This window comes from Schistocerca americana, chromosome 2 (assembly GCF_021461395.2).
Source record: "Schistocerca americana isolate TAMUIC-IGC-003095 chromosome 2, iqSchAmer2.1, whole genome shotgun sequence".
NCBI classification, from domain to species: domain Eukaryota; kingdom Metazoa; phylum Arthropoda; class Insecta; order Orthoptera; family Acrididae; genus Schistocerca; species Schistocerca americana.
This window is the reverse complement of record NC_060120.1, coordinates 653,047,408-653,071,482: the sequence shown is the minus strand read 5'-3', so window position 1 is coordinate 653,071,482 and position 24,075 is coordinate 653,047,408. Positions and strand designations below refer to the sequence as shown.

Here is a 24,075-nt window from a genome sequence, read left to right as displayed (position 1 = left end):
CATTCATTAACCCTATCGTGCCCCTCACCACCACCACTATGATCACTGTCATAAGCGGAAATGAGCCTTCATACTTCCGTTGTCGTACTGGCTTAGCATTTTGCAAAGTCTTTGGGATTGCCCATTCCGTCAATACGCTTTACTCTCCGAATGCTTAAACACTATATAGAACCTGTTCATGGGATGTCTGCTGAATCGAACAGCCGGTTTTGTAAACCTTTTACGTTGTTGTTCCTTTCTAACAACTTTGCTGTCCAGTATAGCTCGCTTAAAGTGTAAGTTTTGTGCATTTCATCCTAGCTTTCAGCATTTCTCAGAAGTTGTCGTTTTGACATTTTTTCCAGTGAGCTGTTAATGGCACGATGGAAGGCACAGGTGGTCGTCAGAATATTCGAACATCGCTTTACCACAGCGGGTGATATAGTGTCTCGTTGCAATATAAGTGTGACATTTTTCGTCATCGTCATGTACTGTTTAGTCATCTAAATGTTGTGCCAACGAGACATACTCGTTATTGTGGCAATACGTTATTTATTGTCTGGCTGCAAGCTGAATATTTATCCGTCAAGCATACCTCCTGAACAGACTAAGAAAATACATTTCACTCTTGTGTTATTTATTTGGGGAGATCAGAGAAGGGACTAAAATTGCAACATGTGATCTACAATAAGAACGAATTTCATTAAATAGCATGGAGCTGAGTTCTTCCATATTTGTGCGACACACAATGCAATTGATCTAACAAATAAACCGTTTATGCACTGCACCAGTTACGAACGCTCCACTGATATTGCTAACTGTCTTTTGAAAGCACATTAATCAAGTTTTTACTGGAAAAATCAAAGTAGCTGCATTTAACTTAGCTGACGGTACACTAAAACTTAACTGAGCAAAAACGACTCAGGGATATTAGAGTACAGTAACAACTATCGTAAAGCCACAATAAACAATTATTTTTAATCTATTTATTTTTCAGTGTAGGGAGCTCAAACATCCATTCGTCCGGAGGGGTTACCTGTTTTTCATTCCATCGCAGAAGTAGGTTTAGGCAGACTCTGAAGACAGGGGCCTACACCAAGTATTAATGCGGCCCAAGAAGTGAGCATCAATTACACGACCAGAAAAAAATAGATAAAATAAGAAAATCCATGAAATTTCGTTTATGTAAAGTTATGATTTTCAATTTGAAACTCCCGCCACACGATGCTATTCTCTCCTCATTTGATGAAATTTCTCCCCACTAAATACCAAGTTAGGGGATTGGAATAAAAAACGCGGAGAAAAACCATGGGAATAATCAGAGATGAGAAACGAATTAACTCCCATGGTTTCTGTTGATACTGAAGAAGTTAGCACAGTGACTATGGCTCGGTACCCCTATTCGGGAGGAGCGGGATTCAAATCCCAGTCCGGCCATTCAGATTTATCTTTCCGTTGACCTGAATTCCATAAACTGCGTAAAGCGAATGCCGTGATGGTTTCCCATCTTTGTCCTCTCCAAGATGCTATCAGTCTCTAACAACATTGCCGTGATTGGGACGTGAATCATCAGCGTTGTTTTCTGCCTTAGCTAGTGTTTTATTTTGATGAAAGAAAACTATCAACAAAAGCGTTGATTAGCTAACAGCTGAAATTAAAAATTCAAATGAGAGTATTTTGCCTTTGCAGAACCCGTTACTTGCATTTTCAGTGGTCACCAACTTCAAGCTTTTTGGTGGTGTTTGTTTCAGGCATGTTGGTTGGAACATGACCTAATAACACGCCGCGTGAAACGAACACCACCAAGGAGGCAAATACCGGCTCTGGAAGCCTGCATTGTGTGATTAAACTTCATGGTTCTTGTGGCGTTCCTAGTCTGCGTGCATTTAGTCGGATAGAAGAGTCTGCTGCGACACGGAAATTAGCCGTCATCGGTGATCGGTGTACAAGCGAGATAGGTTAAGGCTGACAAGTGCAAAAGCAGTTGGCCTCCATCAGGACTTAGCTTCGAGCCAGCTGACGGAGAAATTACCATGCATCTGAACTATGTATGAGAGTTTCTTGGAAGTTCAAATGGTTCAAATGGCTCTGAGCACTATGGGACTTAACTACTGTGGTCATCAGTCCCCTAGAACTTAGAACTACTTAAACCTAACTAACCTAAGGACATCACACACATCCATGCCCGAGGCAGGATTCGAACCTGCGACCGTAGCAGTCGCGCGGTCCCGGACTGCGCGCCTAGAACCGCTAGACCACCGCGGCCGGCTTCTTGGAAGTGAACGTAAACTAATGCTGTGAGTGTACGTTTTTTTCACCCACTTCTACAGTTGACGCCTATGACGAAAAACAAATCCCATATGAAACTTGTTACCTCTTTTTCTCTTCTTTGACGTTATGCCGCCTCACAGGTTTAATACCCGAAGAACCTTTTATCTTCTTCCTTTTCATCTAGCATTCATTTCAGTAGTTGACATCCAACTTGACACTACGTCAGTCGATGGATAATCTTGTCTACACCATTTGTTTGTAAGTCTTGTAAACTCTCTTCTGCGTGCTTTCGAGTTTCAACTGTTTGTGCATTGTTTTCCTGAAGTGTACACGAGAAACCAGTTGCGAAAAACCACCTAAAAGTAACTCCTGGCCTATGGCGTTGACAGACCAACAGTCTATAGTTGGGCGCGCGGATACGAACCGGATGTCGCTCACCTCCCAAATATAGCAATGTAGTGCTGTGCGCATTAGACTACCAGTGCATCTCGAGTAATTACTGCTGCACTCGGTTCAGTTTTAACAATATGTAGTCAATGGCACATCACTTATTGCGATGTTCTAGCTGCTCGATAGCATTCATTCACAGTTTTCATTTGTTCTGGCCGATCCAGAAGTCGACACCGTTTCTCGTGACCACTTTGCTTCATAGTGCTTCATAGTCAGCGGACCTTTAACTGCGATGTGGTTAGGTTCTAAGTCGACAAGATGTTGTTTCTATTATTTAAGCATATTACTATTTTACAATGTTGTAAGTAAATTAGATTTTTGTTCTCTGTCCATCGCATGCAGTCCACAATAGGAAGTCCCACATAAGGAGCAAAAGCGAAGCCAAACACAGGAGGAGAGTCATCACTTGGCGTCCTTCTTCTCAATACCGCGGCTAGCAGAATACAGCTGCAATCCACATTTGGCTTAGTCGTCTTCGTCGCCTTGGCCTTTTCTGGGACTGGCGTTGCAACAGAGGTCAGACGTAGAGGTTTCGTTTCTGTACAGAAACTAGCCGTCGAATAGTTGCCACTGGCATACATCAGGATCTATACAGACGTTGATTGGACATCCTAGTTGGATTTACTACCCTAGATGCATTTCTGAGATCTTGACAGTTACGACTAACTAGTCTATAGGTGTACATATTAAGATTACTTTCTCCCCCCCCCTTCCCCGCCCCACACACACCTGCGACCGTAGCAGCAGCGCGGTTCCGGACTGAAGCGACTAGAACCGCGCGGCCACAGCAGCCGGCTAAAGTGGGGCTCCTGGTGTGTGTGACACTATTGTTAGAGGCAGGAACCTGTTCGCTTGAAGTGTGCTCTCAACTGTTTCCAAAACAACCAGCCAGAGAGCGAAAGCACGACACACAACATAAGTCTACAACGTAGAAGAAGAACATACGAACGGCAAGACAGCTTCGAGAAGTTAAACGAAAACAGCAGACAGTAGGTGAGGAAGTCTTACATTCAGTAATAAATGAGTTTCCCAAAAGTTGTTTCAATGATGGACCGGAAGACTTAGGTAAAACATTTGTCTGCACGACTTCGTGTCCCATTTTACGAATTGAAAACATTGTTGTTTTAACAGTAAGTAGCCTGGACAGACATTGTTGCCCGTGTCCTGTCAGCGGACACAAATGGTGACTCAACGAATTACCATTTGATCTCTTATTTTGACTCAAGAATTTTGACATTAGACCGTAAGGGTGGTCTTTAATTATAGTTTCGTCAATGGCTCTGCTATTGGCATGCCTAACGACAACTAATACTTGACGGAAGTCTCCTCCAAAAAGAATTATTTTGCCTCCATAAGGGAGATTAATGTTAGCGCGTCTTTGGGACCCACTGAAATCTCATCACAAATGATGAGACCACAGTAACGGACAAGTTGTGCATCTTTGCTGTGAGTGTGAATTCATGAGACCGACGTCTTAAAGATGGGTACAGACAGTCAGAAAATCGGATGTCATGTGTGTCCCTCTGGTAGGAAATGGGCAGCAATGCCTGTTGTTAAAACAACAGTGTTTTTACCTCCAAAAATGTGACACAAAGTCTTGTAAACGGACGTTTTATCGAAGCCTCCCGATCCGTCGGTGAAGTAACAGTTGGGAAACCTATTTCTTACTGAATGCAAGACTTCCACAGGTATTGCCTTCTATTCTTCGTTTAGCTTCTCGTAAGCTATCTTGCCGTTCATATGTTCTTCTTCTATGGTGTAGGTTTCTGTTGTGTGTTGTGCAACGATCAGTACAGAGCTTGGCAGATTCAGTTCAAAATGGTTCAAATGGCTCTGAGCACTATGGGACTTAACTTCTCAGGTCATCAGTCCCCTAGAACTTAGAACTACTTAAACCTAACTAACCTAAGGACATCACACACATCTATGCCCGAGGCAGGATTCGAACCTGCGACCGTAGCGGTCGCGCGGTTCCAGACTGTGTCGCCTAGAACCGCTCGGCCACCCCGGCCGGCGGCAGCTTCAGTTGTTGTCAAGATTTGTCAGCTGTATTGGCAGGAGAACAGAATATGCAGACGACAGAAAAAGCCACAACGCATTCGAAATACAATTTTTAAAAAACCCAATAACTTTAAACTATTTGTGTATTTTTCATCGTTAGTGGTGAACGAAATCTTGAAAATAATGCATCAATCATTTTGATTGAGTAATGCGAGAGATATGATGTACCGACATAAAAACACCATTGAGCAATGGTATTTACGATTTCGTGGAAACTGTCTGAACAATGACGGACTAAAGTCCGCCGTTGCAACTGCAGATAACATCGAAGTTTGAGAAAAATCCAAGTCGTGCCTGATGGTCTACCGGTAAGATTACGGCACCAAATGCGTTTTTCCTAGCGAGATTTGACCTGGAAAAAATGTTGCAGGAATTCCAGCGACTGTAGCTTTTTCAGAGCAATCAGACGGCCCAGTATACGTGCCAGGGGCCTCGTAACACGCACATACAAAGATGCAGCTGAAACATTTGGCGACAGCGCAGTTTCGTCAACCACTGGTACTGACTCTTCACTGATTCTTGTTGACCTGCAAATATATTTTCTGCACTGCAGTGATTAAAACTAACGGAACATTCAATATAAAATTTTAATATGTCTTAATAACCCACACTCTTAATAGAATACGTGACTAAGAAAGGTCAGTTGCTTGGTGTGTAGGTAAGCCCCCTTATTCTTCACTGTATCTCCACTTCTGCCTTCCTGAAATTTTAAATTTCTCAGATAGCTATCCCTTATGCTTTTACAGAGTTTCTATATCTTCTTAACTAAAATAAAATTTGCATGCATTATAATACATTGACCATAATTTTCAAATAATTTTCCGGTATCTAGGATCAGGAAAGTCATTCCGTTCACTTCTCTTCAAGTCTACACTCGGTCATTCTTCGACAACATGCATTATTCATGATAAGTATGGCTGTGTGGGAGACACTCAGGAAAAAATTCACGAAACAACCAATAGGTGATGACAGGACGCAAATCAGTCAGAAGTATGGGATTGGTATGATATCGAAGTGCCTGTGTTATTCTGATTACGATGCAAAGTTCCTTTAGACGTGCATGTCCGAAGGAACAGGCATTGCGGAGACTACAGCCGTTATGAAATACATTAAATGAATCGCAATTCCGAATAAGGACAACTATCAGCTGTAGAATGGAATGATGACAATGGCCGGCCGCTGTGGCCGAGCGGTTCTAGGCGCTTCAGTGCGGAACCGCGCTGCTGCTACTGTTGCAGGTTCGAATCCTGCCTCGGGCATGGATGTGTGTGATGTCCTTAGGTTAGTTAGGTTTAAGTAGTTCTAACTTCTACGGGACTGATGACCTCAGGAGTCAAGTCCCATAGTGCTCAGACCCAACCAATTAAAAGATCGGTGTCTACACCCTCCACGTCGCACATCGTAACTGAATTCTGGTCGAGAACAGCTGCTGCTCGTGTGGTCACTCGGGCTGCTGGAGTTCCAGAAACGGGCTGCTAGAGTTCCAGAAGTGAATAGTCCGCGGTGCATTTTGCTGCGTGCGACCTTGAAAACGCGCCGCACCTATGCAGCAGCCCCGTTAATTCCAGTGCAGTGTGGCCACCCTCACTAAGACCACGGCGAAACGTGACTTTTTTCATTAACAAATTTCCAGAGGTGAAACAAACTATACGTGATAAAAAAAAAAAGTGGATCGATACCATGCCCTCGTACCAGTATAAAATAATTGTGCTGTCTTGTCTCCACAACAGGGAGAAATAACAAGAGTTTAACGTTGCATATTCTGCACGACAGGCGCCAGGCACTCTTGGCAGTATATGCTTCTCTATATGGACTTATCTTCATTTGAAATACCAGCCTTCGTAGTCATCCATGTTGTGTCGCTCGAACGGAGGTAGCCTATTCGAACCCTTGTGGTGGAAGATATTTTCGGGGCCTGTGTTCGGCTGGCAAGGAGTGGTGCTGGCGTGGTATTCCTGATCATCAGACCGTGCGTCAATGTTCTGGATTAAATTCCAAACCTCGATGCAGAGTCTCATGGAGTGAGGTCATGCGACTTTGTCGGATGGGGACGTTAATGTCGGCGCCCCTCTTGGTGCTATTTGAGAGGAGTGAGCTATGCGTCGGCAGTGTGTTCACCCTCTCCCTTCTCTTATGATCGTACAAGACGAAGCTGACACCACATTAGTCACTTACACACAAGAGATACACAACTCTTAGACACTGCTACGAGAATGATACCGTTTCCCTTTAGGCGGTTGAACTTACCGCTCGGTGTCTCCCAGGGACAATGCCAAACAGCCCTTTTTTTCTACTTACATGCCGTGAATAAAAACTTATTCCATAACAAGATACACTTGCAATGAAAAAGTATCTTTGCATAGCAAGGTGTAGTGTACACAGCTGTTACTCGCAAGGGCTAGATGTTAATGCGCTTCTAAACGTACACGTGTCACAAAACGAGTTCATGGGAGTGTTTCGTCAAAATTCAGTATTTCTAATGCGATCGTAAACGTCTTCCGCCTACTTAGCTGAATGGTAACGTGTTTCCCTCCCATGCAGCGGGCCCGCGTTCGATTCCCGGCCGGGTTGGAGATGTTTTTTCGCCCGTGGACTGGGTGTTGTATTGTCATCATCCTCCCATCACCATCGACGCACAAGTCGCCCAACGTGGCTTCACATGAAATAAGACTTGCAACAAGGCGGCCGGACGGGACCTCACGGCAAACAATGCCATACGATCATTTCATTTTCATTCGCAAACGTTGAAGCAAAATAGGTTACTGTGATACGTGATAGGTTTCTGTGATACATACTTCTTGCATACAGTCTGAAGACAAACTTTGATCTGTTTCAATTCCTGAGACTTTTTTCCTTGGAGGTTCGTAGAAAAATGGAAATATGATGCTAACTTTTGTGAATCTGGCGACTATCAAAGCTATTATATTGTAAATCCGCAGCACAGTCAAGTGCCGAAGACGTATTTGGCATGTCAAGATTCTTCTCGAACAGCTCCATCTCTAAAGATCTTGACATCGACGGGACAGTTTTTAGAGAACTGGACTGGACGTTGAATCTAATATTATTCTTTGATAAAACAGGAAAAAATTGAAACTTACGTACTTGATTCAGTTAATGATCAATATTTGTCGATTTAGATCGTAGAGGTACAGCAAGTTACACTGCGAACTGGCTTTAATTGTGCAGAACTAACCAAAAGCAGAACTAACCAAAACCTCAGAAAATTAACCTGCGATAGAGCATTGCTTTCCCTACCTGTTTTCTTGGTTTCTTGCAGTGAACAGCCGATTGTCGTCATCGCCATTGTCGATAATCCCCAAGCAGAAGTAGATTCGTGATGACATTAAGCACATGATGTTCTGGTGGTATTTAAATTAGCGGACGTTGATGATTAATGAAAAGCGAGCTTCAGTGGAACCTGCTCAGGTACATGTGCACAGAACATCTATGTTAAAACGCCCGTCACTGATCAGTCTAAATAAGTAATAACTCAATATGGGTGCGCAGTGTGATCCTATAATTTGTTTTTTATTAATCAATAACTTTAAATTAGTGTCGACAGGACTTATCAGTGGTTCCGAATCACGGTTTTCAAATTACACTACGACGCTTGGATTTCGTACATGATGGAACGTGTTCTCATTTTAGGTTCCATGTTTGAGATGTTCTACTTTTTGTATCGATATGTTGCTGTTAGCCACTTGAAATATGAGCAAACATTGCAATTATTTTTATGATCAGGTCCTGTTGCTAGAAAGCTCTCTTTCTGTGTTGCACACCACGTGTTTCCCACTACACGTTTGTTTTCCTATCTGGCACTGGAATGGTTTGTTGTTATTTCCGAAGGGATTGGACAATACACTCTCAAACTGGCCACGGAAGTGACTGCACGTGGATTTTTCGAGAACGGCAGAGTCTCTGCTGCCGACCTTGCGGTTAGAGCTCAGCACTAAGGCAGTATGCGGGCTACGAGTGTCCCCTGAGGCCCAAACGCCCCAGTGAAGGTTGTCCTTGACTCGCTCTCACGCAGCCTGGATCACCTTCGGCTCTGATCGACTCTAGTGCAGTTGCGGAACGCAACAAGCACATCTAGCAGCCGGTGGGGATACGGTCAATGTATCCTGCTAACTCTATGGATCCTTCTTCTTTGTGGTCCTCCCTATGCATTCTATGTGGTGTTTACAGCGAGTTACCCAAAGAAGAACGGCACGACGGTACACATATATCTTGTTTCGTGACTAGCGTCAAAAAGGAGAACGCTAGGAGCGGAAAGAGCAAATAAAACAAATAAAAGATGAACCCGAACTCTGTCGATAAAATTTTGAATGTTATTCAGGGACTTTCTCTGAATATTCTGGTGTAACGTCCTCATCTTAAGCGCTTGTTACATAGTAATGACGTGATTATGATTTATTAGGTTTCTTACCTTAACTACATTTGTTTCTGAGAAAGAGTCTTCACAACAGTGAAAGAGCCTGTAATATCAACCATCAAAAGTACAACGCGAAACGCCGGCCGCGGTGGCAAAGCGGTTCTAGGCACTTCAGTCGGGAACCGCGCGACTGCTACGGTTCGAATTCTGCCTCGGGCATGGATGTGTGTAATGTCCTTAGGTTAGTTAGGTTTAAGTAGTTACTAAGACTAGGGGACTGATGACCTCAGATGTTAAGTCCCATAGTGCTTAGAGCCATTTGAACCATTTTATAACACGAAACACAAGAGTAAGGCAACTACCCCAGGACGTAACATATCTACGTTTATCATAGTGAGTTCAGCCCGTTCTGTCATTCCCATGTAACTCCATCCGAACAGGATTTGAAAGGCTCAACGGTACCGACCGACCGCCATGTCATTTCAGCCGATAGGCGTCACCGGACACGGATATGGAGGGGCATGTGGTCAGCACACCGTTTGCAGTATTCGCGACCAGAGCCGCTACTTCTCAGTCACGTAGCTCCTCAGTTGGCCTCAGAAGGGCTGAGTGCACCCCACTTGCCAGCAGCGCTACGCAGACTCGGACGGTCCCCATCCAAGTGCTAGACAAGTCCGACAGCTTTAAATTTGGTGATCTGACGGAAGCCAATGTTACCACAGCTAGTAGGCCGTGGGCCCATTGTCACGTAAGGTACGTAAAAAATGTACAAATGTTCCTTTACGGGTAGTGTTCAAAATGTCGACCATCATAATCACAGCAGATTGAAGAGCGAGTGTTAATGTACAGCTAAAGCCGCAAAAAAAGAAAGGAAGAAAGAAGTTAGCGAATGGAACAGTAAGTTTATTCCCAAACAAAACACACCGCGCATAGCATTGCATTTTCACTGTTGTGCACTTTTCAGTACAGTACAGTACACCAGGGAAGACGAATGGAATATTCCAGAATTTGAAACACGAACAGCTGCTAGCATGAGTTTCTTAGAAGTAGATACCTTAGGGGTTGCGAAGCAACTTAAATCGCTTGATACGGGCAAGTCTTCAGGTCCAGATTGTATACCGATTAGGTTCCTTTCAGATTACGCTGATACAATAGCTCCCTACTTAGCAATCATATACAACCGCTCGCTCACCAATAGATCTGTACCTACAGATTGGAAAATTGCGCAGGTCGCACCAGTGTTTAAGAAGGGTAGTAGGAGTAATCCATCGAACTACAGACCTATATCATTGATGTCGGTTTGCAGTAGGGTTTTGGAGCATATACTGTATTCAAACATTATGAATCACCTCGAAGGGAACGATCTATTGATACGTAATCAACATGGTTTCAGAAAACATCGTTCTTGTGCAACGCAGCTAGCTCTTTATTCGCACGAAGTAATGGCCGCTATCGACAGGGGATCTCAAGTTGATTCCGTATTTCTAGATTTCCGGAAAGCTTTTGACACCGTTCCTCACAAGCGACTTCTAATCAGGCTGCGGGCCTATGGAGTATCGTCTCAGTTGTGCGACTTGATTCGTGATTTCCTGTCAGGAAGGTCGCAGTTCGTAGTAATAGACTTCAAATCATCGAGTAAAACTGAAGTGATATCAGGTGTTCCCCAGGGAAGCGTCCTGGGACCTCTGCTGTTCCTGATCTATATAAATGACCTTGGGTGACAATCTGAGCAGTTCTCTTAGGTTGTTCGCGGATGATGCTGTAATTTACCGTCTAGTAAGGTCATCCGAAGACCAGTACCAGTTGCAAAGCGATTTAGAAAAGATTGCTGTATGGTGTAGCAGGTGGCAGTTGACGCTAAATAACGAAAAGTGTGAGGTGATCCACATGAGTTCCAAAAGAAATCCGTTGGAATTCGATTACTCGATAAATAGTACAATTCTCAAGGCTGTCAATTCAACTAAGTACCTGGGTGTTAAAATTACGAACAACTTCAGTTGGAAAGACCACATAGATAATATTGTGGGGAAGGCGAGCCAAAGGTTGCGTTTCATTGGCAGGACACTTAGAAGATGCAACAAGTCCACTAAAGAGACAGCTTACACTACACTCGTTCGTCCTCTGTTAGAATATTGCTGCGCGGTTTGGGATCCTTACCATGTGGGATTGACGGAGAACATCGAAAGGGTGCAAAAAAGGGCAGCTCGTTTTGTATTATCGCGTAATAGGGGAGAGAGTGTGGCAGATATGATACGCGAGTTGGGATGGAAGTCATTAAAGCAAAGACGTTTTTCGTCGCAGCGAGATCTATTTATGAAATTTCAGTCACCAACTTTCGCTTCCGAATGCGAAAATATTTTGTTGAGCCCAACCTACATAGGCAGGAATTATCATCAAAATAAAATAAGAGAAATCAGAGCTCGAACAGAAAGGTTTAACTGTTCGTTTTTCCCGCGCGCTGTTCGGGAGTGGAATGGTGTAGAGATAGTATGATTGTGGTTCGATGAACCCTTTGCCAAGCACTTAAATGTGAATTGCAGAGTAATCATGTAGATGTAGATGTAGAAGAAATGAAATGAAACACAGTTACTCTGTAACGAGTACCGGAGACCACGAGTTCCTAGTAACAAAATAGAAAGGATCCCTAAACAGACTCTGGCTTCACCCAGTACAAATGAAGTACGCTTTATATAACATTAAGCAGACAGGTAAACATGCCCTGCATAAACAGACATATTTTAAAAACGCTGTCGTTATTCTGTCAAGTAATAAAATAGCGAGGACATTTTGCATTCATGAACGTGTGGACGTTTTAAAAACGCTGTCGTTATTCTGGCAAGCAATAAAGTAGCAAGAAGGACATTTTACATTCATGACTGCGGCGATCCATGATCTCATGGAGTCCGTTAAGATTCGGAAAACGCAGCGAGCTATGCTGATTCGTGACTCTCCTTCCACTGATGCGCCTCTCCTTCCTGCGCATTAAAAAAAGTACGGCTATTCTAAGACTAAAATAAGTAATCAAAAATGCGCTGTGTCTGGCTTTCGTTTTCCTGTAAGGACAGTATAGCGTTTTAATCGCTTGCTTTCGATGTCCCAGTACTGGGTCAAATCAGGGCACTTGAACTCTAGACCGTTGGTACGGTAAAAAAGCCTCCACTGTTTTGCGTTCGAAACAGTTTCTCGGAATCTGCACATATATAGTACCTCAACATCGAGCGACGTCATTGTACATGAGTTGCGCCTAATCTCTGTGGGATCCAAAGATTTTCATAATTTGTCCCCAATGCGCAGTTCACTCAATGAGGGCGTGTGGACCTACAGAAACGTCCCCAGTAGCATGTTGCACATTTTGCATTGCGTTCACAAAGTGAACTGCGCATTAGATATACACTTTAAACATATTTCGATCCCAAGCAGACGGATGTATTCTCACCAAAGGACGCAACTCTTACACATAGACGTCGCTCAGTTGATTGTAAGATTAATGAAGGCGTCAGAAAGGAAATTTTACCAGTAGCTATGAGCAAAGTGTGTAACGTATCATTAACGATGCTGACATCAGTACTGGGCATCGCCATCTACCAGTGTCGTTGGCATAAACTTGTTTCCATGATGTTTACAGTAATTAAGAAATTTGTGCAATGGAACGCACACTCCGTCAAAAAGTACCAGAAGTAATTTAATTAATTTCGCACACAGTCACTGGGTAAACAGAGGAAATATATCGGAAACATGGTTGACAAAATGTGAGCACTTCATAATACCATGGTACCAAATAATTCGTGCCGACACATAGGATTAGTATGGACACTATAGTACAACAAGGAATGAACTGTACTACTCACTAGTGCATTTAGATTTACCAGTTCAAGTTGTGAGTTTATTGACGACGAGCGGAACTGTCAACGTACTCACCGGGTACATATAGTAAATGTAAATCGTGAGGGAATATAAGCAGAGAGACATTTCAAATGCAGTAAGAGAGATTAACGAGTGGTTTTAGCGATCACCCATCAGCGTGAGATACACAGATCACAGAAGACAAAACAGGAGAACTATTAGTGAAAAACACAGATGAATACATAGGGTAGCCGCAAGAAGTACAAAAATTTGTATGTTCAGTAAACTAAGAGCAGATAGAGACAGTAGTATCACATCTCAAGGAGGCACTCGACGCTTAACTATAGGGAGGAGCATGTAGAGCATCTGTGACTCAAGTTTTAAACAACAGCCTGACCAAGCACTATACAGGCCTACATATGTACCTTGTAGAACAGCTCATAGTTGAAGGGATCCTACATGTTCAATCTCTTTTTTTTTTTAAATAAATAAATAAACTTAAGTGCGCGAAACGGCTAGGATCATAAGTGTCCATCCTCTCTTGGTATTCAGTCTCTGTAAGGACACTTCCAAAGATACAAAGGCGACTGCACATCTCTTAAATACATTGAACTCGCTCGATTGCTTACTTGCTTACATCTGTATATGTAGGCTAACCTCAGGAACTGCTGTGAGGATTTTGATCCAGTTTTGCTTGATAGACACACTGATTCACGGGGAAGGCTTTTGTATACAGTTTATAAATATTTCGTGTAAAACGTCTGAATTTCGATTAGTTAAAGTGAAGATGTGAAAACGAAGCGATTGCGACGTAGTGGACAGCCATCACAACTCGAGAGAGTAGTGGTGCCTCGAGAACGCAGCACGCGCATCTAGTTCGCACCTGGTGGGCTGGTCTAGCGGTTTTCCGGCACCGTAGATCAGCGTGTTCCGTCAGATGGCCTGTTGCCCTCTGGAAGAAAAAAAATTGAGTGAAGTATTCAACAGGTAACTTGAAAGAGTGTCATGAGTGTCATGTGACGTCCGCCCAGACCAAATGATCAGAACAATACGAAAAGAGGAAAGCAGTTGAGCGTGCGGCTAGAAACCAGAATATTGGGGACCGAATTCTGGTTGGGTCACCTTTTTTCATTCTGCCTTTTAACCTGGCATTCGTCTCTCAATTATGCGGAGGATATGCATGTCGAAATATGACAATTTCAGATTGCCAGTTTCTGCTTCCCTCAGGTTAGCAACCGCAGTTCAGACTCTTAGTTCTCTGCAAATTCTTCGAACAATGGGCATTTATTTACTCACCCTAAAGTGTCGTAATAAATGTCACCAATAACGAAAAGATAACCACCTCATTATGAGGGTGTGAAGTGAGACTTACAATTTTAAATAACAAAATATTTTAACCAATAATTTCCCTGTTATCGATTGAGAAGAATTGCATAGCGAAAAACCACGTGAACCCGAAATACATGACATTTTATTTTTATGCAACCATTAAAACGTTTTCCAAAAAACTACTCGTACTTCAGCAATTTTGCTTCGTTTACATACAGTAAGTGCATATGCTCCAGGGGAACTGTTGGACTTCTTGCTGTACATGTACATTATTCGCTGGCTGACAATATTAATAGTAACCTCAGCCTATTTGCACCTGTTGCACTGTCTGTGTGAACTACTACATGAAACAGCTACACAAATATCAAGTCATATCTGATAAGATTTCACAAGAGTACGAATATTGGCACTTCGCAATAAACGTTAATAAAACTGTGCATTTCAAAAAACGGAAAATCGTAATATTCTATGGCCACGATATCAATGAGTCACGATTGGAATAAGTCAACATACATAAACATTTGGGTGAAAAGATTTTCGGGGATATGAAATGAAACAATCACCTACGCTCGGTTGTAAGCTAAATCAGGTTGTACTTTTCGGTTTATTGGTACGATACTGGCCTACAAACGAGATTGCTTACAAAATGTTTGTGTGACTCATCTCACAATGTAGGACAATCGTGTGAAAGCTAGGGTAACTGAATGTACGAGGCGTGTTTTTTTTAAGTACCGTTTTGAAATTAAAAAAAGACGTGCTAAGATATCTCAATAATTTTATTTTTACAGGAAAGCTTGTACCTTAATTTATTTTTCTACATAATTTCCGTCAATACTGAGGCACTTGTCATAACGTTGTACCAGTTTTTGAATACCCTCCTCATAGAAGTCTGCCGCCTGACTTGTTAACCACAACATCACCACTATTTGACTTCGTCGTCGTCTTGAAGACGCTGACCGCCCAGGTGTTTCTTCAAGTGCAGGAACAGATGTTAGTCACTGGGTGCAAGATCGGGGCTGTACGGAGGATGATCTAGAGTTTCCCATCGAAAAGATGTGACGGGATCTTTGGTCTGATTCGCCACATGCCGACGGGCATTGACTTGCAGCAAAACGATGCCCTTGCTCAACTTCCATGGACTGTTGCTTTGATTCTGGTGTGACGTAGGCCACCCATGTTCCATCACCCGTAACAATTTGTCTTAAGAAATTGTCACCGTCGTTGTGGTACCGCTCAAGGAAAGTCAATGCACTGTCTAAACATTTGGTTTTGTGCACATCCGTCAAATTTTCGGTACCCAACGTGCGCACAATTTTCGGTGATTCAAGTGCTCGGTCACAGTGCCATACAAAACACAACGAGAAACATTAGGAAAGTCATCCCGCAAGGAGGAGATCGTAAAGCGTCTGTTTTCTCTCACCTTACTGTCCACTTCCTGCACCAAACTTTCATTAACGACCGAAGGACGCCCACTCCGTTGTTCATCATGCACATTTGTGCGGCCATCTTTAAATGCTCTCACCCACTTTCTTACCATTCTATCACTCATAATGTTTTCACCGTAAACTGAACAGATCTCACGATGAATATCAATCGCTTTTAGGTCTTTAGCACAAATAAATCTTATAACAGCCCTTACTTCACAGTCGTCAGGACTCACGATTATCGGAGACATCTTAAACACTCAGTACACAACGTAAACAAGTCAGTGCGTAGATTAAGGAACAGACTTTCATGTAAAAGTAAAATTATTAAGATATCTTAGCACGTCTTTTTTTAGTTTCAAAACGGTACTTAAAAAACACGCCTCGTATATAAAGAAGGTCAACGTTGGACAATTGTGTAGAATCCAGGGCAACTGAATGTATATAAAGATGGAAGGCATGAACGTGCACAGATTTGTATATTTCCCAGGAGGAGAAGTATCCGGTTTAAATCCTACTGGTGGAAGAAATATTTACCGCCAGTATTTGGCTGGAAAGATAAAGAGATGTGGTGGTGTGTATGTTCTGCTCATCAGTATATGAGTCAATGTCCTAGATTAAACTTGAAATCCCTTAAGTAGGGTCTCTTGCAATGAGGGCATTTGACACTGTTGTTGTTGATGGGGGGGGGGGGGGGGGGGTTAAGCTCGGCGACCACCATGGTGCTGTTCGAGAGAAGTAGCCAATATGATAACAATGTGTTTCATCCTCTCTCTCCCCTCTAATTATTATACAAACAAACATGACACTACACGAATATAACAGTCATCTAAATTCAACAGTTACACTTGCGCCACTACCCTCACACGACACGGAAAGGAGCCATTGTGTGGCAGTAGGCGGCTTAACAATGCGTCCGAATCTCCCCGTCAACCGTGCCACACGATTCTTTCTTTCTGTCACGAAAACGCTGAAAAAGGTGGACTTCCAGACATTTGAAGACAGATGTCACTTATGCATCAAAAGCTGACGTACAAAGTTTCAAAAATGTGTATGAAGTGAGGCATCTAGGAATATACTACAGCTCCCTTTGTACCCCAAGCCACACAGGCCGCGCAGAAATTCTAATATGTGGTACGATGGGAAGGACCCCCTGCCAAATATTTGGCAGCAGTCTGTAGAAAATTGATCTCTTTGCAGAAAATAACATAGATTTTCTTACTGATGGGTTGCTTACTCTAATCACTGATCCCTACCAGCAAACGAATGCATCGTCTTTCGGCTACAAGTCTCGTTTGTCCTTATTTTTAAGGACCGTCACACTTGCAGTATCCTATCAAAATGGCTCTCAAAACAAAGGACCGTCAGGATCATTGCAGAAGAATGAGTATTGGGAAAAGAAAAGGAAAATTCGTGTTCCAGTGGACGTCACTTCGCTAACAGCAGAGATGACAAGTCATCATATGTCTCTCACACGCTTTAGTAAGAAGTGAAGGAACAGACTCCAGATTAGGGGTTTTTTTATTTTTATTTTTTATTTTTTTCAAGCATTTGCACAGCTCCTGAATAATACCCCAGTAAGCAATATGCAGGGACCAACTTTGTTACAGAACTGTCAATACGGCAGTCTCTGCCAGATTAAGGCAAACTGCGCCATTAAGGGAAACGAAATACTAGTTATTTTGGCCAAAGAGGCCACTCATAACGGAGAAATTAGTCACTGTGAAACCTATACTACATGAAAAGTTAGTTCTTTAACGAAACAAGTGTGGAACAGCGAAGTACATAAGTCTTGTCCGAAGTAGAGGAGCTGCAAACACACAAAAATATCCTTCGCTTCCATTGTTTGATTGGCATGACAGCTGTCCATGTTCAAGAAGTTTCAGAAATACATGCAGCCTGCACCACATCGATCTTGTGCTGTCTTTGCTACATCTATGTAATGAAATGGACGCTGGCGCAATCTTCTTCGGTTGCAATGCATGATTCCAAAAATTCGCTATTCCTTGATCGGCTAAAACTCAACTGCCCCATCCCGAAATCAGTAAAATCGTCATTATCGGAGAACAACTACAGATTCTCATAGGCTACATACTTTTGGTGGACTTGGGTATCCCCTTCAGTACTAAGCTACTACTGGACCGTATACAATGTTGTGTAGAATTGGTAATGAGCTGTAAACTGTATATTTGATTACATTACACAAGATATGAATAGAAGAGTGCTGGCTGTAAGAAACCTTCTCAGTTGTCACTCAAAAAGTTGCCTATTGTTAGTAAATGGAAGATGTATTTGGTTTACAAACGGAGCTAAGCAATCATTCAGCCATCCAAGCTGGCCAGTACTCAGCCCAACCCAGGCGCCTGCAACTTTTCTTGCGACTTTCACGTCTTGCTAAAGATAGCCCACCTGAAACGTGGCTCTTAACCAGGGAAACGGACAATATTTTGTGCTGTGTGTTTTTATTTTATTTGGTTATACAGAGTGTCCCAGAAATGTTGCAACAAACTTCGAGGGGTTGTATACGGTGTCTTGAGGAGCAAATCGTGGATAGGCATGCATGTCGGGAAACGTCATCCAACAATGTTACAGAGCATCGAAGTTATAGGTGCTAGCGCCTGCCGTTAGGTCATCTCTTCGGCAGCAAACGTGACTTCATACGCTAACGGATCGTAGGTGGAACGTCTTGCAATGTTGTCTGTTATTCACTGATCGCCAGTGAAGAAGATGGAGCTAGTTGCTGCACAGAAGGGCCTTGTCTCCTATGAATTCCATGTTATGCTGCCTTAGTGCACTACAGTTTACGACATGTCTGGAGATCTTAGAGGGAAACCCGTATCTGAAACTGTCATCCACTTAGGCCACACAGAGTATCGCTTTCATAGGAGATAAGGTCATTTTACGTAGCAGCTAGCTACATCTTCTCCACCAGTGGTCGTGACAGTCAGTCGCGATCACTGAATAACAAACAACATTGCAAGATGTTCCGCCTGCGGTCCATCAGCATAGAAAGTCACGTTTGCTGCTGAAGGAGTGGCTACTTTGCACTGATTGTTGCCAGCATCATATTTAAAGTACCAGGGAAGCAGGTTGCTAGCCTTACTTGCCCCGAGTCCCGTTGAATTTTACCCCTAACGGTTGAGGGACTAACCGGTGGGTTTGGTAGTCTTTGCCGTATGAGCACAAAGGTGACCACGACTCAGAATATGTCCGAGATGCCCAGCCTTATTCCAAAGTAACTGATATCCCGACTGTCGGGACCACTTACTTGGCCACTCATACGTTGTCTGTGGTTCACGGACTAGGACATGACAACAGGAACCCACACCATGAACCATGAACGATGCAGTGTCTTTTGACCAACTTTGTTGTATGGGAGCGAAAGCTGGGTGGATTCAGGTTACCTTATCAATAAGGTTGAGGTTACGGATATGAAAGTAGCTAGGATGATTGCAGGTACTAGTAGATGGGAACAATGGCAGGAGGGTGTCCACAATGAGGAAATCAAAGAAAAACTGGGAATGAACTCTATAGATGTAGCAGTCAGGGCGAACAGGCTTAGATGGTGGGGTCATGTTACACACATGGGAGAAGCAAGGTTACCCAAGAGACTCATGGGTTCAGCAGTAGAGGGTAGGAGGAGTCAGGGCAGACCAAGGAGAAGGTACATGGATTCGGTTAAGAATGATTTTGAAGTAATAGGCTCATCAGAAGAGGCACCAATGTTAGCACTGAATAGGGGATCATGGAGGAATTTTATAAGGGGGACTATGCTCCAGACTGAATGCTGAAAGGCATAATCAGTCTTAAATGATGATGATGATGATGCAGAACTTGCACTTCAGACCTGCATCTGGACCTGTGATAGTACCCTAAATAAAATTAAAAGACTGTTAGTTCAATATAAGCTTTAGCTTTAAAGGTGAGTGACTCTTAAATCATGAATGAGAGATATGCACGCTTCATTGGCTCAAAAAAGGGTAAAAAAAGGGCCAAGTTGAGATAGCTTGGCATGATGTTAGCCTTAAGTCATTGTCTACATTCATTACTGTAAAGTACATAAGACTGAGGTCACTTGCTTTAGGTACTATGCAGTGTCTATGTTTGTTGTCATACCTACCTACATGATTACCGAAAATAGGCAGATTGCAAGGCCTGTATTTGTGAAGCCCAAGTTCTTGTACAGTGTTCTAAAGGTAGATTTCTCTTATCTCAGTCACTCTGCTGTGCACCAATGCAGATTTCACATTAGTATCCATTACTAACATTTGTCTGATGTCTCAGTCTGGTGTCATTGTTGTGTCCTGTGTCCTAAGCAGTGGTGTTGATTTGATACATAACTTTTTTCATATAATTTCTTAATTATACTGTTACAGCATGATCCTCACAAGGTTGATACACCTATAGCACTGCCAAGCTTGTATCCAGCAACACAACCACTGCTATTGGATTGTGTCTAATGTTATGACGACCACTGCAATTTGTGTGTTGGGTAGTGTACAATTTCAGTAATATGGCTCCTGTGTGCACCATGTGTGGAGGTTTATCTCTTCTAATACATTTCAAACAACTTTCACCACCATGACACTGAACTCTGCATTTAAATGACCAATTTTAATTATTTTTCTGTGTCCCAAAGGCATTAAGTTGTGAATAGGTTGTTTGAAAGTGGTACAAGTACATAAAGAGCCCACCGCTAAGGACATATTACAGTCTGTGATCATAAAGAATTTGGCCATGTGTCATGTACAGATACCCTATGATGAATGTCTTCTGCCTGCAGCTGAAGATGGCATTACCGAAAATAGGCAGATTGCAAGGCCTGTATTTGTGAAGCCCAAGGGTCTGTAGTTTGTCAGTGTTTGTGCGCGAATTGTATTTACCGAGCTGAGATGATCAACCACCATGGCAGAAAAATTAATTGTATGACCTTCTGGATAACTGTGTCTGACGACGTGTCTTATTCCCTATGCTTAATACATTAATTTCTTCAAATTAGTTAGTCTCACTCATTTTCACATTCCGGCCACAGATCACACAGGAAACTTCCTTTTTTCATGTCACATCCAATAACGTTTGTATTTTCTTCATACTTCCACAAGTGACTGTATATTCTTCTGTCACCTGTCTACTGTCATTTGTCTCTTTTAGATTATTTGTGCTACTACATTCTGCAACTATAATATGTAGCATGTGATCATTCTCCATATTTGTTACACTTTCATACAATTCTGAATGTGATAGCTTTCCTTCCCAAGAAGTAGACTTTCTGTCAAATTGGCTCTTCTCACCCTCATTCTACACATTCTATTTATTGTCCTCCCCATTCCTGCCTGTCCTTATATAGTCTGTTTCATCTTTTGTTTGTGCACATATATCTCTCCTTTTTCTGATCTTCGACGCTAAATTAACAGAGGTTAATCATCCACTATTAAAGTTGAAACTCCTTTTAAAATCACTATTCAGTGACAACTGCAGCAAGCACAATAACAGGTTCACTTGGTTCAATCAGCTCACAAATATTACAGCAGACAATGAATAATACCTACATGTTCACTGCCAACTGGTCAGTGTTGGACTGACCTCTCCCACAACCTGCGACACCTGCATGTGCCACTGCTTCATAGGAGCAAAATAAAATGAGTGAGCTCCTCCACATAAATCTTATGCTGGTATTCCTGAAATTTGGTTTTCATAGCACCTTCTGATCTTCCATCTTTATAGCATGTAAGCTCTGTAATTTTATTAATGACAGCTCAATTTTGACTAGATGCTGCATAATCTGGTTTTCCTTCACACTGCGCTTTAAAACAGGGCAGGGTCACAAGCACAAATAAAAGAAAAATTTGTGTTCAAATAATTCAAGGAGGTTTTCACTTAAATTATGCTTTGAATCCTGCTCTATTACTGGCCAAACAACTGAGGGACAGAGTTAATGCTACTTTCTCACCCATTAATAATAACTCCTAAGTTTCTCCTTTCTGGTTGCGCCAATACCTTTTGAACCTAAAAAATAATGGAGTGTAAACCTATAAAAATAGCATGGGATATCAAAGACAACACCTATGTGCATTCTCCCAAATTGTTTGGACATTTTATATGCCGAGAGAAACTAAAGTTTCACCAGATTAGTGTTCACCATCCATCCCACTGATAATGAGGTTCTGGAAGGGCTTCATCTCTGCTGTTCAACTACCACTGGATATCGAACAGGAGCGTTCACAGATAGTGGAAACTGTGTGCATCTAGTGTTTCAAGGCAGCTGTGTGTAGAATATATTTGCAATATGGTGGAATTGTCAGATTGTGATAACAGAAGTACAAACAGATTCCACCAGCATTCCATTATATCCATGATCAAATTTCCATGGTGCAACAGAGCACAAACATAAACAAAGCTCTCTCTGAGCTCAATTTATACTTTAACCAAGATGCATCCCTTTCTAAGGTGTATTTTTCCCCCTGTCATTCACTGCAGAAAGAATTGCAGACTAGCCTCTGAGAAATTGGGAAAGTTGCAGAGAGATCCATGACAACATTGAAACAATCATCACAGTAAGCGTCTCTGTTTATGAACAGAACCATGAACGATCTAAATCAACATGACCAGGCAGTTAGTAAACATTGCTCCTCCCAACAACAAATGCTACCTCACTTGGTCCAAGTTAGCAAAGATAATTTGTTGTTTTGGTCTCTTTTGGATTTTATTTGAAATCCTTCTCATGAACTCTGCAAACCCCACAACATGGACTTTGAATAACAACACCCTGTTTCCCTCTTTTTGACATATTTCCAAAGTATCACCTTTCAATGACTTACATTGCTAAACTAATTGTAATTTACTTCAAATTTGTAAGAAAAATATGACATATTTTATTACATCAATTGCCCATCTATGAACACAACAAACTAGTCAATATCAGAAAGGAATGCAAAATTGACAAATGTAAACTTCCAAATACAAATAATAATAATAATAATAATAATAATAATAGAAAACATACCATTAGTACAGGAGGGATAATGGTTCTTTTCATGATAAGCCATTTCATGACAGATACAAGTAAGTAACCTGTGAGCTTACACTTTACAGAAATTTTAATGTCATCACACATTTTAAAAAACATGGAAGTCTGCAGTGTAGCTTAAGCTCTAGCATTCTCCACTTTCTTGATGACCTTTGTACAAATCAAGCTGACACTATACAATTCAAATAAATTTCCTCCACAATTCATCTGAAAGTATGAGAAAATACAATTTATATTGCCTGTAACAAAGACGTGTACTTGGTGAATTGAAAACAAAAATATAGACAAAATATCGATATTAAGACTTGAGTATGAAAGCAACAGCAAGTCACTAGAGTTATTTGGTTTTATCAAAGTGTGTTGATCAATTTACTCAAAATTTTTGAGTATCCTTACACACAAGGGGCTTTTATTGATGTCTTACAGTTACTGTGACAGCAAACTCCTTCTAACATGACAGACCTCTATTATTTTCATTTGTTTGTCTGCTCAATGGGTGTGCATTATGTCCCCTCACAATGTGAATAAATATGTTTGTTGAAACTATGGTTCCTCTCTCCACAGCTGCTGACTGGAAGAGGTGTAGTCAAAATGACCCAAAGTTTGATGAGTGCTTAGTGGAAGCTATCCAGGACACACTTCCAAAGCTGAAGAATGGTGAGTTACATTATACATATTTCCATAGAATGCCATCTGTAATGACCTCATCGTCAATGGGATGTTGAACTTTAAATGTTTCTTCTTTCCATAGAATGGCTTTAATGATTTTTTTTAATTCACTATTTCTGCTGCATTAGTTCAGACAGGTCATTAATTCAAAAATAACAGTCCTGAGGTAGCTTGGCTTAACTTTCTTAACCACAAGGCAGATAGAAAGCCACATCACCAAACTCAATGAGAGATATGGCCTATTACAAGATAATACGTATTCTATCCTGCTGTTGAGTCAGTATATGTGGAGAGGACAGACATCAGCATTCCAACATGTAGTTATTTACCCAAGCAAACAATGACTTTTGGTGTGGTCAGTTCTAAAATGAGAACAAAAAAGTAATATTGCCAATTTTTTAAAATAATTAACACTCTAAATATTTTGAATGTTGCTAGTGATTTTAATTACATATTTCTTATATTATTTTAGTCAATAATATTAAGTGAAATTATGGTGGCAGTGGCTGTTCTGATTAGCAAACATTACAACTATTAGGACCAGGGCTTTTGCTCCTCTTCTTCAATTTACAGCTGTTCATTTGTTACAGTGTAACCTTACCTATGTTTCCTCTAGTACATGCATTTAGTACAGAGGCTAGTTGTGACAG

General features: G+C 41.8%; 1 protein-coding gene across 1 annotated transcript in view; it reads left to right on the top strand.

The window, feature by feature from the left end:
* LOC124591328 (protein takeout-like) overlaps positions 1 to 24,075 on the top strand; it is a 64,750-nt gene that overhangs the window by 6,184 nt on the left and 34,491 nt on the right. Inside the window, exon 2 of the mRNA XM_047131725.1 lies at positions 23,321 to 23,413. Coding sequence (XP_046987681.1) covers positions 23,321 to 23,413 — 93 coding nt within the window. The remainder of the gene's footprint in view (positions 1 to 23,320; positions 23,414 to 24,075) is intronic.